This window comes from Eleginops maclovinus, chromosome 12, assembly GCF_036324505.1.
Source record: "Eleginops maclovinus isolate JMC-PN-2008 ecotype Puerto Natales chromosome 12, JC_Emac_rtc_rv5, whole genome shotgun sequence".
Classification (NCBI taxonomy): Eukaryota; Metazoa; Chordata; class Actinopteri; order Perciformes; family Eleginopidae; genus Eleginops; species Eleginops maclovinus.
In genome coordinates, this window is record NC_086360.1 from 21,546,081 (window position 1) to 21,570,681 (window position 24,601).

Below are 24,601 nucleotides of genomic sequence, written 5' to 3' on the forward strand. Positions count from 1 at the left end.
GAGAAAACGTTTAAGAGAGACCACACAGCTCATTGCTGGTTGTTAATGTACTTAGAGTTACTCTGCTGTCTCTGATCTGCTACAGCATCAGACAAAACTGATTTTAAAAAAACATGTTTACACAATATACAGCAACCGTGGAAATGTCCAACTGGGAGGCTGGCCAACAACTCAATTGGGCATTTACCTTCTTAGTTACAGATGATACAACTAAAAAACTAGGCTGCAAATGTTTGTACCGAATGAATGGTAGGGAAAATAAAGTGAAGAGGAGAGTAATATTTATAGAAGGAAAGGAGGAGGAGGCGTGTGTGTTTGGACAGAGTCAAGAGTTTTGGGCATTTACAGAGTTCAGAGTGATGCATGACAATATTTAACGTATGGACATTAACTTTGATTTGTGTTCCTGAAGCCTGTAAAAGACACAATAAAAGAGACATGATTAAATGGGGGTGTACACCAGAATCATTTAGAGTTAATAGACTGATAACATACCAAGTCATGGGACAATGGATGTGGTGGAAATGAGTTGATATCATTTGAGGTTTTATTTTATTTTATTTATATCTTATCTAAAAAAGGTTATACCTCAGATGTCTAACATTTTCTGCATTGCATTACTAATGGAGTTTCACTTATATTCAATCCACATTACTCTGGATAATGATCTGCAGGGTAACTTCTAATTCTGCTGTATCCTTCAGTCTCTCAGGGGGAAGAGAAGGGAGTTTTTCTTAAATAATGTGGCAAAGGGGAGCCAGTATGGAGCTTTGCATGGTGATGGGCTGAGGGGAAGGGGAGTGGTCTCAACCGTGTAAGGCTACAATAAAAGGCACTTGTCTGGACCTCTGAGGAGCCCAAACTTTCCAGTAGCACCACCGGCGGCTGCTGCATAAAGACAGACAAAAGAGGGACAGCTAAATTAATAAAAAGCAGAGAAAAGTAAAAGCTAAGATTTGGATCTCCTAAAATATATAAAGTTAAGACAACTTAGTGTAGTTTTATATATTACACTTTTTACGAGAGGGCCTTTCATTCAATACAAAAGAGAAAATGACGAGTCTGCTGTGCATCACAATATTCTCCCTGACCCTGGCCGGCAGTGCGTTCAGTCTGCCAACAGGCTCTGCATCCCAACTAACAGGTAAGATAAGTATTCATGTAAAAAAAGTTTGATATTTAAATATGTGAGTCATTACGTGTGTCTGTTACCATCTATTGTGAATGCATGTGTGTGTGTGTGTGTGTGTGTATGTGTGCAGGACTGTTACCATGCATAAAGAAAAGAGAAATTTAGGATGAGCTTTGAAAAGGACATGAAAAAAGTGGTACCACATCTTAGCCTTGTGTAACAACAGGGTCTTTGTAGCAGTAGGTAACAGAGGCGTCTCTGGGGTAACATGCGCACACACACACACACACACACACACACACACATACACACACAGTGTAACTCACCATTGGCAAGCTGCAAACAGACTACCACTGGATGAACTGGCTGTAAACTATAAATAACACTTCCATTCAGGCTCACTGCCCACACTACTGAATGAATACCACACCACAAATACTACTGTTTGTGCTCTTAAAAGTAGTCCCAGGTTCCTCAGTGGCTAAAACTTGGCTAGCAGTACTTGTCCATTTTTGGATATAAATTCTCACTGGAGTGCCAAAACAGTCAGCAAATTCCCACAGTAAAACCTTGGCTTTCTCTCATTTTTCTTGTAATTTTGTCTGTGGTTTGTCCTGCTTCTTCCTGCGGCAGACACAAAAATGAAACCCTAGAAGGATGTCCGTATTACAGAGCACCTGCACTCCATCATGAGGCTGTTATAATTCAAATTCACACCGCCTTCAGGATAACACACTGAGATGGTTGCTGCAACAGAATATATCTACCGCTGTGGTGAAAGAAAGCTGGGAGCTCTCATGTCAAATGAGTGATATTTAATGTGCTTTCAGCAGCCCTGTTAGCTGACTCAGTGGATGTCAAATTGGGGGCGTCTCAGCCCTCTCTGTTCCAAGACGGGAGGAAATGGTTTGTCTGTGGGGAGAAAAGTTTCACTCACTTAATACAAAAATTGGAAATGCTCCCATTAGCCAGTGATGTCACAGGTTTGTGTGTGTATGTATGTGTCTATACAGTACAAGTATGTTTATGTATGACCTCATTGTCTGCATGATATAAACACTGTGGCTAGGTTCAGGCAAACTTAATCATATAGTATAGCTTTTATTGGCCACATGAGCAGTGTAGTCTGTTCACGGGGCGTTGCCTTTTCTTATACCTACTGACTCACTCTGGCACTGATGCTTGTGGAAATCCACCATGGCAACAGGCAGCCTGACAGGAGCAGAGTTAAGATTAATGACCCACAGCCAAACGTATAGGGCCCCATGCTGAACAGCAGCCAAATGACTCTGTCTTTCCCTGTGAGGTAATAGTCTGCTAAGTCTAATGCTCAGTGTAGTTGTTGGGTACTGAGGCTTGGCCCCGTTGCCAGGGCTGGGTGGGAAAAAGGAGCTTGGCCGGAAATGGGCTGGGGCTGGGGGCTGAGTTGAAAATGTGTTTAGGCTGGGAGATGAGACGTTGACGGAGCCACGGAGCATTTTTGGTGCTTTTGCATTTTTGTAAGTGTTAGACACTGATGATAGTCTGCTTTACATATGTGGGGATTGCAAGAGAGTCGTGCACATCCACACCCTGTGCATGTGCCTGTCCTGCATGACAGGGAGGAAGAAAGAGTTTATTGGAATAAGTGTGTAGGAGTTGGCCTGCTGCGTTTGTCCCAGCTGTGCTTGTTAATTCTTTTTCCATATTGACAAAAGGGGCCAGCAGCAGAGCAAAACAAAAGTCTGGGTTATCACAAATCATCCCACATCTAGATGCTCTCTCAGTGGGTGTGGCACATTGTTGCACAGAGATGCAGTGAATCCTCCCTGATTTCCACCATATGATTTTACAGACGAGGGATTTGAGCCAAATTGACATTTTGTTCATTCAATAACATACAGTGCAAATTATGGTTACGGTTTTTAACAACATAATTACACTTTTGTTGATTCAGGTCACTGAGTAAACTTGGACCACTGTAATGTTGTTGTTAATTTACAGTTTGGTGTTACGATGAAGCAGATGGTTCCAATCTCTTGCTATTACCTCCTTTAACACAGTCAGAGAGAATTGTGCTCGGTCATAAAATGGCAGCGGGTCTTGGCTGCAGCCACGGGGCTTTTTATTGTCATGCCCACATTTTCATTTACTTTGCTGTGTTTTCATCCAAGCTGCACGCACCCCACACAGATTTCTGATAGAACCGTTCAGAATTATTTGACAGCCATTTTTATTTTAAATGTGACGATTTGACACAGCCTTTGACCTCAGAGAGACTTATATAAATAGGATGTGGGTGAGGTGTGACAACGAAAAGAATGGCTTCATTCTCCTGAAAGGCTAAGTACACATAACAGGCTGCTACTTTATGAGTGCAGTGAGCCCCACATGGTCGGGGCCACATTCTCCCTGTGGGACATGTCTGCTGGTAACTGTAGGAGCAGGAAAGAGTGTGGAATCGCTTTGAACATGCCTGTTCCTTCGTCTGCTACTACTGTCTCGCAGGAACCATTACATCCAAGGTTGTTCCATGTCTTAGAGACATTTACTGATCTGGTATTAAGTTAGTCTGTAAACAGTTAATCATTTCAAGCTTTTTTGAGCATTATGTTGACTCTTTGATGTTCAATCAATCCCCTTCTATCTCACATTACAGGATTAGAAACTCCATGCATTGGTTGGTTTTTGTCCATTTACAGAGCAACGACAGCACAATGAACTGCTTTATTTGATCTTCTCTTTATTCCCAAGTAAAATTTAGAAATGTGGACATTTTAAGGCATATATGCATTAATGCTGCACATCTGGTGAGCTGGTGTTGACGTCACCATCGGCTTCACCTTGGCCAGGGCTTTGATGAGGGAATTAGTCATTCTGGATCTTACAGGTTTCAAACGCACCTCATGCAACTGCTACCCATGTGGAGAGTTTATGAGGCACTGTGAGGCTGTGAGTCATTCCTCACTGACAGAATGGGCAAGGGGACCCTTGTCCAGATTGCTTTTAAATTCTGCTTCGAAGACATTAGTAATTAGCAGTTGCAAAAACGGGGTTTAGCCTGCTCATAAAATACCTGGCATCTTAGTGAACAGTCAAGACGTGAATGAGGCTACTGGGTGTGATGATGAGGTAATAGGAGTACATATTAGAATGTTTGCAGTGTAATAAAAAAATGTTGAAACTAAATGGAAAAAAAAAATGGCAAGAGGTTTGACTGAAGGGTACATTAGGTCTGTCAGCAGTACTTCTCCTAATTAAATCTTTGTGCCGGGGAGCTCAATACAAATGATCTAAGCACCACTGAAAAAAGTCCAGACACATGTGTACTGTATGCTTAGAGAGGAAGTTTGGGACAGTTTAGGCATGGGGTTGATTAGAAGCAATTCCACTGTCCATATTTGTGTGTGTGTGTGTGTGTGTGTGTGTGTGTGTGTGTGTGTGTGTGTGTGTGTGTGTGTGTGTGTGTGTGTGTGTGTGTGTGTGTGTGTGTGTGTGTGTGTGTGTGTGTGTGTGTGTGTGTGTGTGTGTTTGTGTGTGTGGTTGCTGGGGGAGGAATAATGGTTTGATCGGTGCTGAAGGCAGCAGGCCAGTGGCTCCTATTAGTTCCTGTATTGCCCATCTGGGAAACGTTTCCCTGTTGAGGAGCCAGAGCCACAGTATTCAAGTCATGGCTTTGGTGTTTCTGCTTATGTGAGCCGCCGAAAACACAAATGCTGGCATCGTCCATCAGAAAGGAGACTGGTTTAGACTCAGTTCATCCATTTTGAGTGGGAAAGAAAAAAACTGGCACAGAACAAGGTTTTTTCTTTGACTACTAGACATGGCAACGGCACTGAACCAGGATTCCAACGACGGCTTGATTGCATTAGATTACTAGTTATACCTGCAGACTACTTATAGCTACAAAGCCAGTTAATCTACTCAGGTATATAATTACCATATTCTCTCACATGTCCTGTGCATTGCAGGATTTGACTCCACTTACAAGGTTGAGTGTTCAAGGCTGTACCCGCGGTGGTGGGGGTCAGGGGTTGTGTACATCCATCCATCTGGTGCTTATTATTGCCTGGCACTGACGGCCCCTTGCTGGTTGGGGTCCTCTTAGCTAAGCAAGCCCTGTGAGGTCTAAACATGGAGGTCAGCAAGATTGTGGGAACCCATAGAGAGGCACAAATGACCTGCCATAGAGGGTAAAAGGGTGGCCTAGTCTGGACAGGAGGGCACAAAAACATAATATAGAAAACATTTTTATATGAGCTACATTTTATATGTTATCGGATGACTGTCCTTCTTGTTCACTTGGTGCCTGACTTAACACAAATCAGATAGAGAGAATGGAATATTATATCTTCATCTTCAAGGTTAAAGATGAGGAAACAAAGGTTTATAAGAACCAGGATTGACAAGTGGAGGAAGGAGACTAAAGAGGAGGATTGGCTCCAGGGGTCTTTGAAAGTTTTGTGTAAATGCTGTGTTTCCAATAAAACATACAGAACACACATGCCATAACATGATGTACAAGTATGTATTATGTACAAAAAGGATGACCAAAGATGAGGTACAAATGGGAAAGGTAGTTTTAGGGCTTTTTTCCCTTTCCCTTTAGATCTGTGGCTGTAATATTTGGAAACAGAGTTTAAATTATACATGAATAAATCATGTTTTCCAGTATACGTATGTACAAATACCATAATCACTACCACTCTAAATCTCAAAGAGGTTGTATGATGTTCTCCTTTTTCTTCCAGTTAAGATCATCGCAGACCTAGGTGCCAATGTCACCCTGCCCTGCAGACTCCTGTCCCAAGATGCCATGGCCTTTGGTACCATTGGTATGCGTATCAAATGGACCAAGGTGGAAAGTGATGAAGCACTGAATAAGGATGTTCTGCTTTCAATGGGATTCCACAAGAAAACCTATGGAGCCTTCGAGAACCGTGTCTTTTTGCAGGAGCTCGACAATGAAGATGCCTCCTTGATAATAACTGACTTCTCCAGGGATGACGTAGGAAAGTACCGTTGTGAGATCATCAATGGAGTAGAAGACTCCATGCAAGAGATTTCCCTAGAAGTGTTTGGTGGCCTGATTGACGGTAAATCCTCTTGATCTGTTAAGAAACTAATATTAGGGATAACAAAAGGAGTTCTTTCAACAGTCATGTACATTCATTTTCATATAAAACATAAATCAGAATGAATCATCCTGTTTTTATTTGTAGTTATTTAAAACATCCACATTTTCTTTTCAACTCTGCTGTTATATCCTAACTGCTGTAATGTTTCAGCCAAGATTGTATTTGAATAGTGTTGAAGAACAGTAAACGGAAACACATTTTTCTATGTTTTCAAGTCCAGGTCCTCAAACAACTGATTGACTGACTGACTGATAGCTTTAGTGTAGGTTAGCACATTGTTTGCTTTCAGTTTTAGTTTACATTAATTCATGTAGAGTGATAGAGAGACCGAATATTAAAATGAGATAGCGAAGTTTGGCCTCAGGAGACAACTTCCTTCCACCTAACATGTACATTTTCTCTCTTCTGGTTTGCCCAGGTGTTGTGTTCCCGTATTCCCCACTTGTGGGCCGCTACAATCTGAACTTCGACGAAGCTGTGCAGGCCTGTCAGGGGCAAAATGCTTCTGTCGCCACCTTTGATCAGCTATTTGATGCCTGGAAGGGCGGCCTGGACTGGTGCAATGCTGGTTGGCTCAGTGATGGCACAGTGCAGTACCCTATCAACAACCCCAGAGGGCCTTGTGGTGGTACCAACAGCGGGCCAGGCGTTAGAAGCTATGGCCACCAAGATAAAGAGATTGGTCGATTTGACGTCTTCTGCTTTGCTGGTGCCCTCACGGGTAAGTTCCTTTTATTCGTCAACCATTGTCACACCGGAAAATAAATTACATCGATGGTTCTTTGAAAAAATGGCTATTAATGTTTGTTGGACCGATGTAGGAAAGAGAAGGAAAAATATTCAAAGCTACTTGAAACCTACTAATAGTTATTTTTCCTCCTGACCATCTACTTTGCTCTCTCTGCTGCAGGACGTCTCTATTGGCTGGTCCAACCCGACAGGCTGACCTTTGATGAGGCTGTGCAGGCATGCGTAGACGATGGTGCAGAGATTGCCAAGGTGGGCCACATGTACTCCGCCTGGAAACTTGAAGACTACGATCGCTGCGATGCCGGCTGGTTGGCTGACGGAAGTGTCCGCTACCCCATTTCCAGACCCCGCAAGAACTGCAGCCCAGATGAAGCTGCAGTGCGCTATGTTGGATTCCCTGATAAGATGCAAAAGTCTTATGGTGTCTACTGCTTCAAGGATGAGGAGCAGTAAGGCTTTAGCTAGGAAAAGGGAAGTCATAACCACCAAAGAGCAGCAACAACCACAACAAATAAAAACAACAACAAAGCAGATTAGCTTTGGATCTTACCTAGCATAAGCTCAATACCTTTCTGAAGCTGTGATAACCTTCTTTAACTCCTTAAAAACAAATACTGTACGTCTTACTTCCATATGCAATGAATGACAAAATATTCTGTAGCCATTAAATTTTGTTTTTCTCTACTTTGCATTCATTCATTTTGAACAGACAGTTGTGGGAAACGCAACACTGTTAATGTATGAGTGATGGGATAGAGACTAAAACTTGATGGTTGTGAAGCATTATCTCAGTTTGGTTTGTCCTCCACAGAATGACCAGATGTGTGAAGTTCAAGAAGAGCATTCATGCTCATGTGCAGATGAAATTTGCTGCTTTGAAATGTATCTTAAGAAAAGACCAATGTGATAAGCTATGCATTTATCAAGTGTCACTTCAATGAAATACCTAAGATTGATTAAAGAATCATGAACAAGACTACCACTATAAAGCGATTTTATATTGCAGTTAGCATTAAACTGGATCATACTCTAATAAGAGCTAAGCTCTTTTTGCCCTGTTTAGCCCTAGACAATTTTTCAACCTGAGAAATGTACTGTTTAACAAGATGAATTTAAATGTCTTGATGGACTGTGATCTATTCTGAATCTATAGCTCCATTTACAACAACTTAATTACAAATTGACAGACAATTGTACTATTGTAACCATGCTTGTTTTAACATTTATTATAAAACAATTTTTAATAGTTTCTTATTTGAAAGGTTTGTTTTTGAAAACAGAAAAACAAATTGTGTCACTTTTTAAAATACAAACCAGCAACATTTCAACAATAGTGAATGCAGAATACGTACTGATATTCCCCTGATGCCATGAACACAACCTTTTATACCCCTGATTTTCTCACGTTTGTAGTCATTCCCTAAGACAAACACTGCATTTAATATCACAGTAGGTAATACTGATGGGTCCTCTTACAGTAGTTAAATGATTCATTAAAAGTTGTGCTGCAGTAACTAGGATCTGAACCTTTCTCTGGTAATAAAGAACACAACGAGACGATAGCACCCTTCTTAGGTACAGTTTCAAAAATGATTTGATATTTTGTGTTTTACTTTTTGTAACCCTGGGCACTGACTTATGGTACTTACTGCAGGCTACATGTGGAAAAAAATGGTGATTCATTGTCTGTAAAAGCAAAACTTGTCTCACATTTGTGCATTTGTAAACCTTTGTGCATGAAAAAAGTGAAGGTATTTTTGTATGTTATCACCATGTACCTTTTTACAACAAAACAGTTCGAAATAAAGAATACAACTTTTACGTTAAATGTGATTCTTTTTTTTTTAACAAGGAAGACTTTGATTTCCACTGAAACCAAATCAACATGCAGTATGTGAGGAGAGGTTTAAGCAGATTTAAACAGTATTGTTAAAGCTGCCAAATAAGGGGCCATGTATCTGGCATTGACCCCTGTCGTTTAGAGGATTTAAGATTAAACTTTTCTCACATTTATTTATTCTTTGGCATTTTTTTATTCAGTGCCAGCGTGCCCGCCCTCCATTACGTTAGACAAAGGGAACAGAAACCCAGTACTTAAGACTGCTTGCGGGAATGCATGGGAATGGGGTCAGATTAAGGTTGATACAGCAGTGAAATGTAAATGTGTGAGCTGGTAGAAAGTCCATTGAAGCAAGCTTGAGTGCTGTGTAAGCCATGGCAGATAGTAACAGAAGAAACTGAGAATTTGCAAAAGGGCTTTTTACACTTTTTTCAGCATCGAAAAATGGAATTATGATATTGAATCCTCAAATTTGAGAAGTAAACTATGGTATACGTGTGCACATTTTGAGTCTGTACAGTTTAAGCATAGAGTGAGCTTTCCTTTCTCTTTTGTCTATGCTAGAAACAGACCGTTGACTTGGTGAGAAATTGTGAATTGAGATTCTTGTGGACCACCTCTGTTTCATTGCTGACTGATTTTAATTAGGTTTACTTTTGTGGCTTCAACCAATGAAATGTTGGCTGACTCCCATCAAGTCTCTAAATGCTAAATCCAAAAAGCTTGTCATTTACAGGCATCCAGAGTAAGTTACATGTGAAAATAGCAGAGCAAGGAGTGAATCATGCCCAACCTTCAAAAACTTACTAAGCATGGTTGTTCTTTCAACTAAAAGGCAAGCTACTCAAATGTGAGGGAATGATGGATACTCTGCATCCAACTAGACGCCTGGCAAATTGGGAAAAAAATGTCAGGAGCCAGGGTGGGTTTCCTTTCCAAAACAAACAGAGAAAGCCTGTTAAATCCCAGAGAGAAATGGGGTGAGAGGGCCAGGTTTTTCCACTGATCACCCATGAGACATCTGCATTTTATGAGGTAAGAGTATGGTTTTACTCCTGCTGGGGCACCCAGGAGCAGCCTTTAATCACTAGTCAAGTCTACTCTTAATGACATGAGTTGGCAGTCACAGTAAAAACCAAAGCAATCAATACTCACATAAAGATTACATAAACCAACGAGATGTTATTACACTGGTAATGGTGCTTTGTGATATTAAGGCAGGGTCACTGACAACTTCAAGTCTGTGTAAAGAGGCGCTCTTGGAATAGCGGTGCATTGTAATGTACCAAAGCAGCTTCTGTTTTCACATCCAGTTGAATTATCTGCTTCCTTGATGCACCGCCATGTAGGCATAGAAATGATTTTACATTCAATAGGAGCCACAAACAGCCATGCTATCTACTAAAGGAAAACTATAGTGCGGGTCCACAGTTCTGCAGCATCAGCCATTTCAGAACAAGCATCCTTAATCCAATTCTAACTCCATATGTTAGCTATAATTCACATCCCCACTTCCTATGCACTCCCCCTGAATGTATCGTCTGTCTACCAAGAGGCTTGTAGCATGTCTGAGTTTTTGATCTAGGTGCAAGAAGTGGCAGTATTTTGAACATTGATCCGCTGCAAATCGTGATTGTGATTCACAAAATTCAGTGTTAATTCCTTATATAATGTTTAAAATCTATTTTGTTGCTTCATAGAATTCAATGAAAGGTCTACCCTTGTCTTCGGTATTCTGCAGACAAAAATTATCTCTAGTCTTATAGTGCTTCCTGCTGGTGAAACCTCCACACTACTTACTCCATACAAAATGCACAAGGACATCTGCGTTCATTTAACCCCATTACCTGCTTATTTGAATATTGACCCCAGATACTGTTAAAAGGTGGCCACTCCATAAAAGCTCTACAAAACTGAAAAACAACCATATTGCTAATTAAATTTCTGCTGGCCACAACATCGAAAAAAGGGATATTTATAATCCTTATACACCATAAAAGTTCTCCAATAAATGTCCCAAACATTTCCTTAAAAAGTAAAAATAAAATGTTATTAGTATAGAATATCCATATATTTATTTTATTTCTTTGGTGATTTAAAGCAGGAAAAAAAAAACACTTTGAGCTCTTTAAACAAATTCACAAACATCCCAGCCATTCACATTGTAAAATAAAAAAATAAAAAACAGTTTAAATAGAAAATGATGTTATGTGCACATTAAGGCACACACACTGACATTCACAGGCAGACAAAACATATACATTTTTCCCTTTAAAAATGCTGGAGACATACACAAGTGTGTTGTTAATATTAAAGAACATTATTGCAGCCAATGGGGCCCTCTAGTCTCAGGTCAGCTGCTGGCATTAAAGATCCATTCGATTCAAACAGCCTGTGATTGTGGCTGGTCTCCTGTTCAACATACAATATGAAGAGCACAGCTGGGACAGGGAATAGCATCACATTTATCTGTGAGTATTGAACAAGTAAGGAGATGAAGAGCAGCTTGAAAATAAATTATATGCATCTGTTCCTAAACAGCCTTTATGTTCAAGTCTTTTTGAGTGTTTCACAAAATACATTCTCTCAAAGGCTGTTTTTAATTGATCACAATAACAGAAAAGTTGTGTGTCCAGAAGAAAAGCATAACCTAGAAAAACCATCACAGGCTACAGCACAACAGCAACAGACTAGAGCAGGACTATTTGGTGTGTTAATGTAAACTGCAATAAAGTTATTGTAAACATGCTGTGGCAACTCAGATGTGCACTGAACACACATGAGAGGAAAATACATGCTGCTGAGACGCCTCCCTTCTTTCATTTGAAAGTACTGACGGACATCAATTTTGATCAGCGGATAAAGGCTTTGTTGGTAAGTACTTAAAGAGCAATCCCTCATATTAAATTGCTAAAAATCACACAAAAGAATATCAATATGTTTAAAAAATGTCTGTGTAAAGAAATGCTTTCAGAAACATAATCGATGATAGCCATTCATGACTGGAGCTAAGGGAAGTTTGTTGGTAGTTTCAAAGCTGCCACCACAAAGAAGGGTTCCATCAAGGACATGGGCCTATTAATAATCTGTAATCAAAATATTTCCATGGCTCCAATTGTGTTGTGGGAATTTGAATATATACACAAAATCAGCCTGGTTAAAATGTGAGGACTTCAATATATGTATATATGCATATGCTTGCATGCTCTTACAATGAAGTCCAGCTTAAAACAGCACGACAACATAAAAGATTGCTTTACATAACATCAGCGCTATCTTTCACAACAGCTTTGTTTTTCTATGAATAAGGAACACTTTTGGTGATTTTAAATAACACATTTGGTGTACAAAGTCATTAGACAACAGTCATGAATGTATTATTTGATAAGCTGGAAGAATGAAAAACGTCCACAGTTTAAAAAGAATGAGTACACTTTTTTGCTTTTCCAGTACCCAGCTGAAAGTATTAAATCCACATTGGCATTGTTATAAAACTGTGCTCCTTGATAAGAAAAGTAATGTATCAACATCTTTTCAAAAGGCACTTCATAAGATTCCATTGTCATCCAAAACGCAACAAAAGCCGAGGTTATCCACCTGGTTTCTTTGATGAGTTTTCTCATGTGCTTTTTCTTGGGGAATCTTTTCCTTTTATCACACATGCATCAGCCATGTGTTCTTGTCCAGGGGAAGCTGTGCCAAGTTAAATGGCATTATTGTCTCTTCTGCTTATGTTCAGTTCTGTCTCTTCTTCCTCGGTAGCGCTGATGGTGAATGCGGAAGGCCTCGTCCTGCCAACTTTTAAAGTTGTTAATGCTGTAGAGACTCTTGTGTTGATGCTTTTTGAAAACAGCCCTCTGATAGCTTGATGCTGTTAAAAAGAAAGCAGATATTAGTTCTGACACACATCAGCAATTGTTCAAATCCTATCCAGCAAGAGACACTAAGGATATTCTGTTGAGAGCAATAGTTTTGTACTTACGGTTCAAGCAGGCTATTTTAGGGCTATCCCATCGTCCATCTCCACGACAACGGATTGTTGGGACGTGCCTCTGAATGAAGCCTGTTCGACACTGGTATCTCACCAGCGAGTTGATCTCATACCTCTCACGCTTCTTACCAAAGGTACGTGCATTCTCCACCAGAGGGGGCTGGTTACAGGCCACTGATAATCAGAGGGGATGATAACATTTAAGTGAGGGTATTTACAGTAACAGAAGACCTTTCTGTTTTCAAAAACACATGTAAAGTCAAAGAGAATATATGTCAACACAAAAATCATTTTTACCTGTGCCCTTTTTGCAAGTGTAGGTCAGATGGTAGTTGCAAGGAACATCATTCCATTGGCCGTCCTCGTGCCATATCATCACAACACAATCCTCGCCGGAAGAGAAGAAGCTGTCAGGCTGGTTGGGTCTCCAGTTTTCATATTGCTGAAATAAGAGCAGAGCATTAGGACCCCGATAGTAAATACAGTCTATTATACCTACACCAAAAATGTTAAAATGCTGTAGAATGAGCAGACATAAAAGTGTCCATTGCTCTTTACTAAGATTCCTAATGCACAACACAATAACATGTCACTTCATATTTGTGAAATGATTGGTATGTTAATGCCACAGGAAGTGACCTAAAGGGCCGCATTTTAATGAATAACCATACATGCAATGTTATTAAATCACACAGTCTGCATACAGTACCTAGCATTACATGTGTAGTCTGCCTTCAAAAATCCTAACAAACACAGATGTACATTTACAAAGTAGTACAGTATACACACAGCTGTAGTAGTGCTGTGGGGCATTCAACCAGGGGTTGCTGCTACCTGAAGTCTTTCAGCGCATTCAAGGTTCAAACATCTTCAAAGCTGTGACCCCCACCACCCACCCACTCCGATCATGCCTTTAGGGTCTGCTACTCTGTCATTATGGTTAAAAAACACACACTGACTTCCTGCTCAGCTCACTAAAAGCTAACAAATGGGTGACCCATCAGCTGTGCAGCAGGCCTGCATCCTACTCAAAACAATCACAAAAACGTTGATCGCCCACACGCACAACCAAAAAAAACCAACCTGACCGTTTTGGTTGATAATAATTGAATGTATTTGAAGGTTTCCAAAACCAAACATGTTACAGTTATTTATGAGGTACCCTTGTTTTATAGTTAGGTCCACTGGAGGTGACCACCCACCCAGATCCCCTGGGCTGCTTCTATCCAATGTTTTTGTCTCTCTGCGTCCAAGCACAGGTGCTGTCCATCTGTTTGTCTGCCTGCGTGGTGGCCCTTCCCCCGGGTGGCTGTCTGCTGGCTGGACCTTCTGATATGTTTGAGGCTCGAATGGGGGAACCTACCTGTCCACGCCTGCCAAACTCCCCTTTACACAGTGTCACTCACACCCTCATCCCCCCTCAATCCCTCAGCTGAGAAAGGGTCCCCATATGCGGCCTCTGCTTATCTTTTCACCCCCAGGCTGCCCCTATGCTTCCCATATCTCTGTTCCTGGATGATTATCTTTAAAGTGAGGACATCTATCTGTATGACTTGGATGCACATAGTAATTAGAAACTTTCCTGTTTAGTGAGGGGAATCTTCAGCAGATAATCACTATCCTAAACACGATCCCACTTCTGTGTACATACACAATATAAGCAGCATGCATTTCCTATCCCTGCCATCTCTTCTAAACTAGATTATCATCTTTAAGTATTGTTGAAATTATTGGATTTCTTGTACTGGACCCACCCATCTTTGTAAGGCGGGAGAGACCGTCATGTGAAAGTCACCAAGAGCCCAGATAATAACAACTGTCCCAAGATGACTGTATCCATCATTGGCAGCTTGTATACATATTTAACCTGTCTCTGTGCCACGTTTCTTGAGACAAAAGTAGGTGAGAAAGCAGCCTATCTTACCACAGTTCTGCCATCAGTCCAACGGAAGTCACTGTCAAACATCTTATCATTTAGGCCAATCCACTGGTAGTCCTGTCCAAGACCTGCCATAGAAGAAAGAGTGAATTAAATCAGATTGTGTTTACCTGTGAAAAAATGTCCTTTAAAAAGGACTGGTTACAAACAAAGGAAGACAGAGATATGGACAGCATACTGATGAGTGAATCGTTTCCCTGCAATGACTGTGAAGTTACATGGGTGTATTATGGTGAATGTTTAATAGAGATCTTGTCTTGCCCTTGTTGATAACCTACAACTGTGATTTTTGACTTACGGTTGACATAATGTTGCTCCTCGTGGGAGATGATGCTGGTGAGATGAGCCCCATGCATGCGACATTCTCTCTCTGCTGTGTCCCAGTTTCTTCTTTGGGGGAAGTACTTGTAGCAGTGGCCCTGAAACTTGTGCCAGCCATAGTCGCATGTTTCTGTATCTGATGGTAGAGAAAGCAATATGGGATGAGGTACATATTTGCAACAGATTGATAGACATGAAATGCAAAAAAAATCCACAATTTCACTTCCATCCATGCATCTACTTATCCTGACACCTCCACCACATAAAGACATTTTCTCATCTAATGCATCTACAGCACCTCTAACACCTGACTATACTGAGCCTTCAGGCCTGCAGTTATCTCTGACTACTGTCTCTAATCTAGATGGGAACAACATTATGGATTAGTTCCTACAGTCCTTAACATCATCACTATAAGGAGGTTGAGGCAAAACTAGAAGGAAACTAATTGAGTGCCAATTATCATCAAAAGGTACTTCAAAGATCATCAAGACTGTGAAACCAAATCACTACAACAAGATTCCAAAATTACAGAAAGATGAATGGAGCAGTAGCTGTGCAATTGCAAAAAGAGGAGATTTATGTCAGATCCAGAAACTCAAAAGGTGATTCAAGATTAAATAGGTTTGGGATAAGGTGAACTATTAAATATTTCTAGATTTTCCAATTATTTTACCAAACATTTCAACTTTTCAAACCTTGATAGTGTCCTCTTCTTGACCCTACCAATGGTATATGTCGCTCAGATATAAAGGATGTCCGTTTATTTTACTCCTTCCACTCCTCTGAGTCACTGAGGCAAAATCTCTTTTGGGGGTGGTTCCTCCTTTCATTTGCTCCCTTCCTTCTGGCAAAACGTTTAAGACCGCAGCTGTGTCTGAGTTCAGCGCATGGGTGTGATTCACTGATGAGTGATCCCGACAAAATGTAAGGTGTAGACTCTGGTCAAGACATAATTGGCTTATTCAGATTATGCCCTGGGTAAGAAAGTGGGCCACAACTGGAAAACTATAGTAAGATGATAGGGATACAGACATTTCTGAATACATTTTAGGGAGTGACTCAATGTCTAGCATACCTGAAGTACACCGCATCTAACCTGGCATAGAGAAATGAATGTCGGAAAAGGGGAATAATGTCTGAAATGTCCGTCTGTAACACGTGGAAACTAAAGTTCAATGGTGCCTAAAGTACTTTCAGACACGACTTTCTGATTGTGATGATGACATAGATATAGTGTTTATGATTCAGCTAATGCAGTGGAGAAACAGAAGGCAATGCTCTATAGTTGTATTGCTAGTGGATCATTAGTGACTCACAGTCTACATTTTCTGGTTTATTTCTCAGGTAGTCAGGTGAGTAATCATTGAGTAATAATGGTCTAAACACATTACCAAATGGAAGACTTATCCATAGGTTACAATTCTTTATTCTGTCAATTGGAAGAAAAAAAAAAGCTCTAAATTAAGAGATTTTAAATGAATGCTTAGAACTATTTAGAACACTAATGACATGAAAAAAATGAGTTAAGCTGAAGCAAAATATTTAGGAAGAAGGCAAGGACAGCTAACAGTAAACTTACCCTCTTCACAATACAGCCCAGAGTAGCTTGGCAGGCAGACACAAGAAAAGGAGGCCAGCCCGTCAACACATGTACCTCCATTGCGGCATGGGTTTGACTGGCACTCATCGATATCTACATAAGAAAAAGAGATAATGAATAACACAAAGTAGTTAAAACACTTTTAGGATTGATTCGATGCTTCCAGGGAGAAAGTTAAGGCAGTGAGAAATTGTGAGAGAAATAATTGACAGTACCTGTTTCACAGCGATAACCACTGTAACCAGGAGTACAGCTACACATATAGATGCTGCCACTCTTGAAGCAAGATCCTCCATTGAGACAAATATTTTCCGTACACGAGTCTGTTCATGAAAAAAGTGTTAAAAAAAAAGTTGCATGAAAAGGAAATGATGATGAGTATAAACTTTGTTTTATATTTGAATGAAAGCTGTTTAAAGACATGGACCTTTTATATCGACAGTCTCGCCGACGACAGTGTGCCCCAACTCGAATCCTGTGTCAGCCACTGCAGTTGTTTCCGCCCCTGTTATCGGTGGTTTAACTTCAATGACTGCTGTGTCATTATGTTGTTCCTCAGAATAAGATGACTGAGTGGTGGCTAGAGATGCAACTGAAACTGGATGGCTTTGGGCTTGAGCTGGTGCCGTTGTGAACTCTGTATGGATCCTTGTGGGTATTTCAGTGTTAGAAGAGACCTCCTCCTCAATTTTGCTCACAACATCTTCTTTCTCAGAGGTACTATCAACACTACTGGACTCAATATTTGAGGCTGTGATAGCATTGTCCTTGAATACAGTCAGAATGTCCTCTAGGGACAGGGACTGTTGCCCCATATTGTTGATCTTCGGTTTCTTTGTAGTAGTCATTTCACCAAACACATTCTCAGAACTGACGGACCCACTTCCGGCCCCAGTGCTAATCATAAATGGTGACTTAGTCGTGGCAGATATAATTTCAGAGGTGGAGTTCTCAACTTCATTATAATCTAACTGAACAGTGCTTGCTGTCAACTTGCTCTCTGCTGAGCTGCTAATGCTTTCTTCTGAGCTGCTAATGCTTTCTGAAAACACTCTCAGAACTAGAGGAGGATGCTGCACTGACGGGAGATGAGGCAGAAGGCAAGAAAGTGATAGCTGCTGCTGATGCTGCTGATACTGTGGGAGACTTGGTAGAAGACCTTTCTTCTGAGCTAATTCCGAAACTGCTAACTGAGTCAGTAGGTTGACTCTCAAATGGTTGAGGAGCAACAGGTGGTGTAGTAAGGACCACTGCTGCTTCTTGTGATGTTTCAGCTTTATTGGATGGTGGAGTTGATTCAACAATGTTAAGGTTTGGGTCTCCATAATCTGGGAAGGGATCATAGTTATTGTCATCAAATTTATTTTCTGAAGAGGAAGCAGAAACAGCTTCAGCAACAGAAGAAGAGGCAGCAGGTACAGTTGTTGATTCTGTAATCTGGCTTGCTTCATGACTTGTAAACATAGGGCGAGTTGTGGTCAGTGATATATCTTGAGAAGAAAGATCAGAGTGAGGGATGTGTGTTATTGCCATCTCTGATCTGGCCTGTTCAAACGACCTCTGGGGAGTTGTTAGATGTTGTACAGGGGAAAAGGTTGTGAGAAATTGGACCATGACTTCAGGCTGTGATGGTGAAGATTTTGAGGGAACATTTGAAGTAGTTTCAAAGGAAATGTGTTCTGCTGGGATTGTCGTGACGACTACTTTAGTCTCTGAGCTCATAGAGATTTCTGCTGCATGTGTAACACCAGTAGGTTGATGTGTGCTTGTTAGGTCTGCATCTTGTGTCTCCAGACTTTCAGAACCTGTTGACCCTGACTCAAGAGAAGTTAATGTCTTTGGTGACTCTTCAGTGCTGGTCACAGCAGGGTATTGTGTTGCATAAGTGTCAGTGATGAAGGTCTCAGTTGCCTTCTGACCTGAGGTTTGGTCAGATGTAGAGGATTCTGTTTTATCTGTTTGAGTATTTGCAATCTCAGGTGATGAAGTGATTGTGGTTATATCCAAATTAAGAGTGCTGGACACAGAGGAAACAGTTGGAGTGACAGAATTGAAGATACGTGTTGTTGTTTCACCTGAAGTTTCTTCTTGTGTTAACATACTCATACTTGTTTCTGTTGATACAAGGATTTCCTCACTCTCCGATGATGTATTTGCAATACTTGGCACTGCAGTTGATTTTTCATAGGCAGATAGGGATGTAATTCCTGTTGGGGAAATCACATCACTAGGTTCAAAGTGCTGCCTTGACTCCTCAGTGGGCATCATTGGGCTGGTTGTGGCCAACACAGATTTCTCAGAGGAAATTTCAATGTGGGGATGATGAGTGAACGTGATCTCAGAGCGGGCCTGTTGGAAGGACACCTCAAATGGTGTCGTATCTGGTTCAGTTACATAAGTATTAACAAACTGAACCATTACATCAGACATTGAAGTGCTTGAAAGAGAAGATGCTGCCAATGTGGAAATTGATTCTTTTGTAGATTTAGAGGTAATGTGGCCCCTTGTGCTCTCTTCATGTGCTGGGGTTGATAATGCTTCATTGGCAGGGGTTGACATTGATTCTGATGATGATGCTTTCAATAATTCTGTGGGTATCTCACTCATTTGAGTTGTATACTCTAAGGTCATTGTGGTGGGTTTCTCTGTGCCGAAATGAGGGGAGGCTGGAGTGGCCACAGTATTTTCTGTCTTGATTGTCAGTGTTTTTGTTGATGCAGTTGCGGTATCTAAAAGGTCATCCCCAGAGCCTACAACTTCAATGTTACTTGGGATTAAAACTGTATCCGTGCTGTAGTGAGGAGGTGATGTTTTTGACAAAAGCAATGTATCCATTGTACTGTGCAGAAGAGCAACTTTCTGCGTTGCAGGTTTTGTCACAGTGTAATCATCTGAGCTATCCTTCCCAGTTAGATCAGGAGCTGATGTGACAGTTGGCTTCTCAGTGCTATAAAGACTGGAAGCAGTCTGTGATACTGTAATTGCATCTTTCAAAGCAGTGACAGATGGTTTCTCTGTACTATAGAGGGAGGAGGGAGCACTTGCTGGTGACATTGCAAACTCTCCGTGGCAGTTCCAGGTGAGGTTGGTGAGATGTGATCTGCCCTTTCTGTTGTTATTATGCCCTCAGTGAACATACTTTGATTTTGTTCACCTGCATTCACCTCATCTGTATGTCCTTGTTTAGGGGCAACAGTTGGTTTGTGAGTGCTGAACAGTGAAGAGACTGTAGATGTTGCTTTTTCAGATGCTGTCCATTCACTAGAGTCATGACCTGAAGATTCTTCATCAGAGGCATTACTTGTTGATTTCAGTGTGCCAGGTTCAGTGGACACTGATGTACGTTGTGTGGCAGCAACTGAAGGTACAACTGTTCCATCCGTTGTGCTATGACTTGCGGCTGTAACAGCTGTGGGTAAGGATGTCGTATTTTTTTGTTTTTCCACTGTGCTGATCATATACTCCTCACTTGACACCGGTGTGATTGAGCTTGAGTCTGTTGTTTCAGTTAAAGTTTGAGAAGGCACAAATGAAGAATCAATCTCAGTGACAGACTCAGTAACATTAACAGCAGTGTCATCGCCTGAAAAGTCACTCTCCTTCACCAGCTCTGGAACTGGTTTCGATTGTGTCTCAATGGGAAATACAGTATATGGTGTAGTAAAATTGTAAGTTACTTGAGAGACTGACTTTGTGGACAGAGTGGTAGCTGGGGTGGCCTGTGTTGCAGATGTTACCACCTCTTCACTAGATGTCTCCATACTAGATACACCATCCACAATTGTTGGTCTTGGAGTGGGTGGTAAATATTCTGAAGATGATAATACCCCTTCAGTGATTGAGGTTGCATGTACAGTTATTGGTGTAGGAGTAAAGAAGGTGTTGTCAGTCCCTGAACCCTCAGATTGTTCTGTTACCTCCAACATTTGAGACATTATAACTGGTGTGACACCTCCTGCTTCTTCTGTCTGAATGTTTGGGTAAAACGAAGTAGAGGGAACTATCGAGTTAGTGTCTGCATCAATGATATTATCATCTTTGGTAACAAGCTCGGGAGTGGTGCCTCCTTCCTTCATACTGTCTGTAGCTGTAGAGAAAAGCTCATCTTCATCTTTTGCATCCTCTGTGAATATGATGGTTGTGCTGGCTGATGGTTTAGACACATGCAAGACCATGGTAGGTGTTTGTTCAGTTAGGTCAGTTTTGGCTTTGCTGCTACTGGGAGTAATAATGACAACCTGTTGGTCTGTGATACTTTGATATATGATGGAGGGAATAGGGGTGGACATCAAAGTGCCTACATTTTGCTTATGTTCAGTGCTTGAGCTTACTGTGGTGAAGTCAATTGCAGAGTGATCACTAACTGAAGCTCCTTTTGTATGGGGGGTGGCAGTTGTATAGGATGACTGCATGCTGTGCTCAGCTAGAGTAACTTCTTCCCTCCCAATGCTTGAGACAGAAGGCTCTGTCGTTTCAGAAGTGATGGGTCTTTCTGTACCTGCAGTAATGTCGCCCGACTGTGAAGAAACCTGCTCATCAGAGGTTGCTGTGACAGACACGAGGGTTTCAGTTTCACCTGTGGCTTCTCCAAATGTGACGCTCTCCATCACTGATGGCGTGAAGATAAACATTTCAGTGGTTTCGTCACCAGATCTCCCTTCCTCTGTTAAAGAAAAGGCTGGACTTGGTGTTGATTTATCTGTTGCAGATAAAGACGTTATTACCAATTGGGAAGATGTCACAGCATGTACTGTTATGTTTGGTTTCTCAGAGCTGTAGAGAGAAGAAGATACTGTTTCAGCAGATTTTGAAACATATGATGATCCACTTTCGTGCATTGCTGTTGTTGTTGTTGTTTTAGGTTTCTCTGTGCTGAATAGGGAAGAAGCTGTACTCTTTATCTCCATATCTTTAGTAGCCAATAAAGCAGTTGTTTGGTCACTTGAGCTCTCCTCAGGAAGAGCAACAGCACTAGATGAAGAAATGATTCCTTTTGTAGCTGCAACAGTGGTGGACAGGGGGTGACTCGTGACTGGTGCCAATGCAGTATCACCTGACCTATCATCATCCAATGTAGAGTCATCTGTGAAGACCCCACTGCCCTGTTCAGTAATAAAAATCGTATTGCTTGTCATGTGTGGTGATTGAGTTGATGTCATATATTTCTTGGTAAGCTGTGTATTGGATTGAGTTGAGGATGCAGCACTTAACATGTCAGGTGTGCTCTCTGTCTCATCTATTTCAGTCTCATCTGTGGCTCCAGTCAAATTGTCCTTGGGTTTTATGGTAGGCTCAATGGATACCTCTGCTCCAGATCCATCTGTACTTGATTCCAAATCATCCTCATCTGTAGAGCTACCCGAGCTCTCCATGTCAATAAATGTGAAGGTTTCATTTGAGGTATACACAGTGGCACTAGGGATCGCCATGGGTTGAGAAGTTCCTATGGTATATGGACTTGTTGGGACTGTTGTAAAATCTCCTATACTTGAAATCTCTCTCTCCATAAAAGTCGATGCAATTGATGGCTCAGATGTCATTATTGTGTGTTGATCAAAGGCTGTTGTTCTTGGAGTTTTATCTGTGGTTGCAGGAGTGTCGTCTCCTGAGCCCTCTAGTTCAGCAAAATCACCACTTTCTAGCTCAGTGTCTGATACAGAAAGAGTCTCAGATATTAGAATTTTATCTGTGGCTGTAGAAAATGGGAATTTGCTTTGAGATTCGTTGGAAGCAGTTGGTGGAACTGGTGTTGGTTTCTCAGTACTATAAAGTGAAGAGGCTCTAGTGGCAGTTGTTTTTGGTGTATCACTTCTTTCAGTTTCCTGGAATACTGTCACTGATGGTGAATCTGTACTCAAAAATGATGAAGCAGTAGTTGCTCTGATGATTGACTGTTCTGTGATATCCCCAGTGCTGTATAGAGACATTTTAGTGACAGAGGAGGTCTGAGTGAACATATCTGGGGTTTGGTCACCTGAGAATTCTTCATCTGTTGATGGGGATTTGAAACTTGTCTCTGGTGTTATCGATGCTTTCTCTGTCTCAGTTGTTGTCACACTCTCCTGTGATGCAATTTCTACTGAGTTGGTTTCTCAGTACTATATAGGGGATGAAGCTTTAGTGACAGCTGTTTTTGAAGTATCAAGTGTTTCAGTTTCACGCGATGCTGTCTCTGATGGTGACTCTGTGCTCAACGATGAAGAAACAGTAGTTGCTGTTATGACTGAACCTTCTGTAACATCTTCAGTGCTGTCTCCAGAACTCTCTGTACCTGTGGAAATCAGGACTGATGCTGTTTCAGTTTTCATGGTTGATTCACTTGATGGAGGAATTGACTCAACCAACTGAGTTGAACTACTTAAGTCTTCATCCTCGATGCTTGATTCATCAGTTGATGAAACAGAAGATGTTTCTGTTGGTACCTCAGTGCTGTAAGTATACATTTTAGCTGTGAAAGAGGGGGTCTGAGTGAACATATCTGGAGTTTGGACACCAGAGCCTTCTTCATATGTTGTTGTGGAAATGAAACTTGTCTCTGGTGTTATCGATGCTTTCTCTGTCTGTCTTGTGGTCACAGTCTTCATTGTTTCAGTTGACACTGAGGTTGGTTTCTCAGTACTATATAGGGATGAAGCTTTAGTGACAGCTGTTTTTGAAGTATCAAGTGTTTCAGTTTCACGTGATGCTGTCTCTGATGGTGACTCTGTGCTCAACAATGAAGAAACAGTAGTTGCTGTTATGACTGAACCTTCTGTAACATCTTCAGTGCTGTCTCCAGAACTCTCATAACTGTGGAAATCAGGACTGATGCTGTTTCAGGTTTCATGGTTGATGATGGACTTGACTCCACCTTTGTAGTTTCACTGCTCATTTCTTTATCTTCAATGCTTGATAATGTAACAGGAGATGTTGCAGCTAGTGCTTCAGTGCTGGAGACAGGGGATTTAGCTGTGACAGAGGAGGTCTGAGTGAACATATCTGGAGTTTGGACACCTGAGCCTTCTTCATATGTTGTTGTGGAAGTGAAACTTGTCTCTGGTGTCATCGATGCTTTCTCTGTCTCTCTTGTGGTCACAGTCTCCATTGTTTCAGTTGACACTGAGGTTGGTTTCTCAGTACTATATAAGGATGAAGCTTTAGTGACAGCTGTTTTGGAAGTATCAAGTGTTTCAGTTTCACGCGATGCTGTCTCTGATGGTGACGCTGTGCTCAACGATGAAGAAACAGTAGTTGCTGTTATGACTGAACCTTCTGTAACATCTTCAGTGCTGTCTCCAGAACTCTCTGTACCTGTGGAAATCAGGACTGATGCTGTTTCAGTTTTCATGGTTGATTCACTTGATGGAGGAATTGACTCAACCAACTGAGTTGAACTACTTAAGACTTCATCCTCGATGCTTGATTCATCAGTTGATGAAACAGAAAATGTTTCTGTTGGTACCTCAGTGCTGTAAGTATACATTTTAGCTGTGAAAGAGGGGGTCTGAGTGAAAATATCTGGAGTTTGGACACCTGAGCCTTCTTCATATGTTGTTGTGGAAGTGAAACTTGTCGCTGATGTTATCGATGCTTTCTCTGTCTCTCTTGTGGTCACAGTCTCCATTGTTTCAGTTGACACTGAGGTTGGTTTCTCAGTACTATATAGGGATGAAGCTTTAGTGACAGCTGTTTTTGAAGTATCAAGTGTTTCAGTTTCACGCGATGCTGTCTCTGATGGTGACTCTGTGCTCAACAATGAAGAAACAGTAGTTGCTGTTATGACTGAACCTTCTGTAACATCTTCAGTGCTGTCTCCAGAACTCTCTGTACCTGTGGAAATCAGGACTGATGCTGTTTCAGTTTTCATGGTTGATTCACTTGATGGAGGAATTGACTCAACCAACTGAGTTGAACTACTTAAGTCTTCAT

General features: G+C 41.2%; 3 protein-coding genes across 3 annotated transcripts in view; 1 reads left to right on the plus strand and 2 right to left on the minus strand.

Annotated features, from left to right (window-relative positions):
- The first annotated feature begins 865 nt into the window (after nucleotides 1-865).
- On the plus strand, nucleotides 866-8,827 carry LOC134874173 (hyaluronan and proteoglycan link protein 1-like). The gene is made up of 4 exons (XM_063898208.1): nucleotides 866-1,144; nucleotides 5,863-6,207; nucleotides 6,668-6,970; nucleotides 7,160-8,827. Exons 1-4 carry the CDS (start codon nucleotides 1,054-1,056, stop codon nucleotides 7,450-7,452), a joined length of 1,032 nt encoding a protein of 343 aa, XP_063754278.1. The 5' UTR covers nucleotides 866-1,053; the 3' UTR covers nucleotides 7,453-8,827.
- A 2,061-nt stretch (nucleotides 8,828-10,888) lies between these two features.
- LOC134873688 (versican core protein-like) overlaps nucleotides 10,889-24,601 on the minus strand; it is a 46,410-nt gene continuing 32,697 nt past the window's right edge. The window contains exons 6-12 of the mRNA XM_063897489.1: nucleotides 16,909-17,016; nucleotides 16,673-16,786; nucleotides 15,068-15,226; nucleotides 14,755-14,837; nucleotides 13,128-13,272; nucleotides 12,822-13,004; nucleotides 10,889-12,710 (exon numbers count right to left, since the gene is read on the minus strand). Of these exons, the coding sequence (XP_063753559.1) occupies nucleotides 12,553-12,710; nucleotides 12,822-13,004; nucleotides 13,128-13,272; nucleotides 14,755-14,837; nucleotides 15,068-15,226; nucleotides 16,673-16,786; nucleotides 16,909-17,016 (950 nt within the window). The 3' untranslated portion in view covers nucleotides 10,889-12,552. The remainder of the gene's footprint in view (nucleotides 12,711-12,821; nucleotides 13,005-13,127; nucleotides 13,273-14,754; nucleotides 14,838-15,067; nucleotides 15,227-16,672; nucleotides 16,787-16,908; nucleotides 17,017-24,601) is intronic.
- Nucleotides 18,100-22,549, minus strand: LOC134874176 (mucin-3A-like). Its single transcript, XM_063898211.1, has one exon. It carries the CDS (start codon nucleotides 22,231-22,233, stop codon nucleotides 19,684-19,686), a length of 2,550 nt encoding a protein of 849 aa, XP_063754281.1. The 5' UTR covers nucleotides 22,234-22,549; the 3' UTR covers nucleotides 18,100-19,683.

Coding starts and splice junctions, on each gene's coding strand:
- LOC134874176 (XM_063898211.1), bottom strand. CDS start 22,233: ATGACATCTGAGCCATCAATTGCATCGACTTTTATGGAGAGAGAGATT.
- LOC134874173 (XM_063898208.1), top strand. CDS start 1,054: ATGACGAGTCTGCTGTGCATCACAATATTCTCCCTGACCCTGGCCGGC. Junction 6,208..6,667: donor GTTTGGTGGCCTGATTGACG/GTAAATCCTCTT, acceptor TGGTTTGCCCAG/GTGTTGTGTTCCCGTATTCC. Junction 6,971..7,159: donor CTTTGCTGGTGCCCTCACGG/GTAAGTTCCTTT, acceptor TCTCTGCTGCAG/GACGTCTCTATTGGCTGGTC.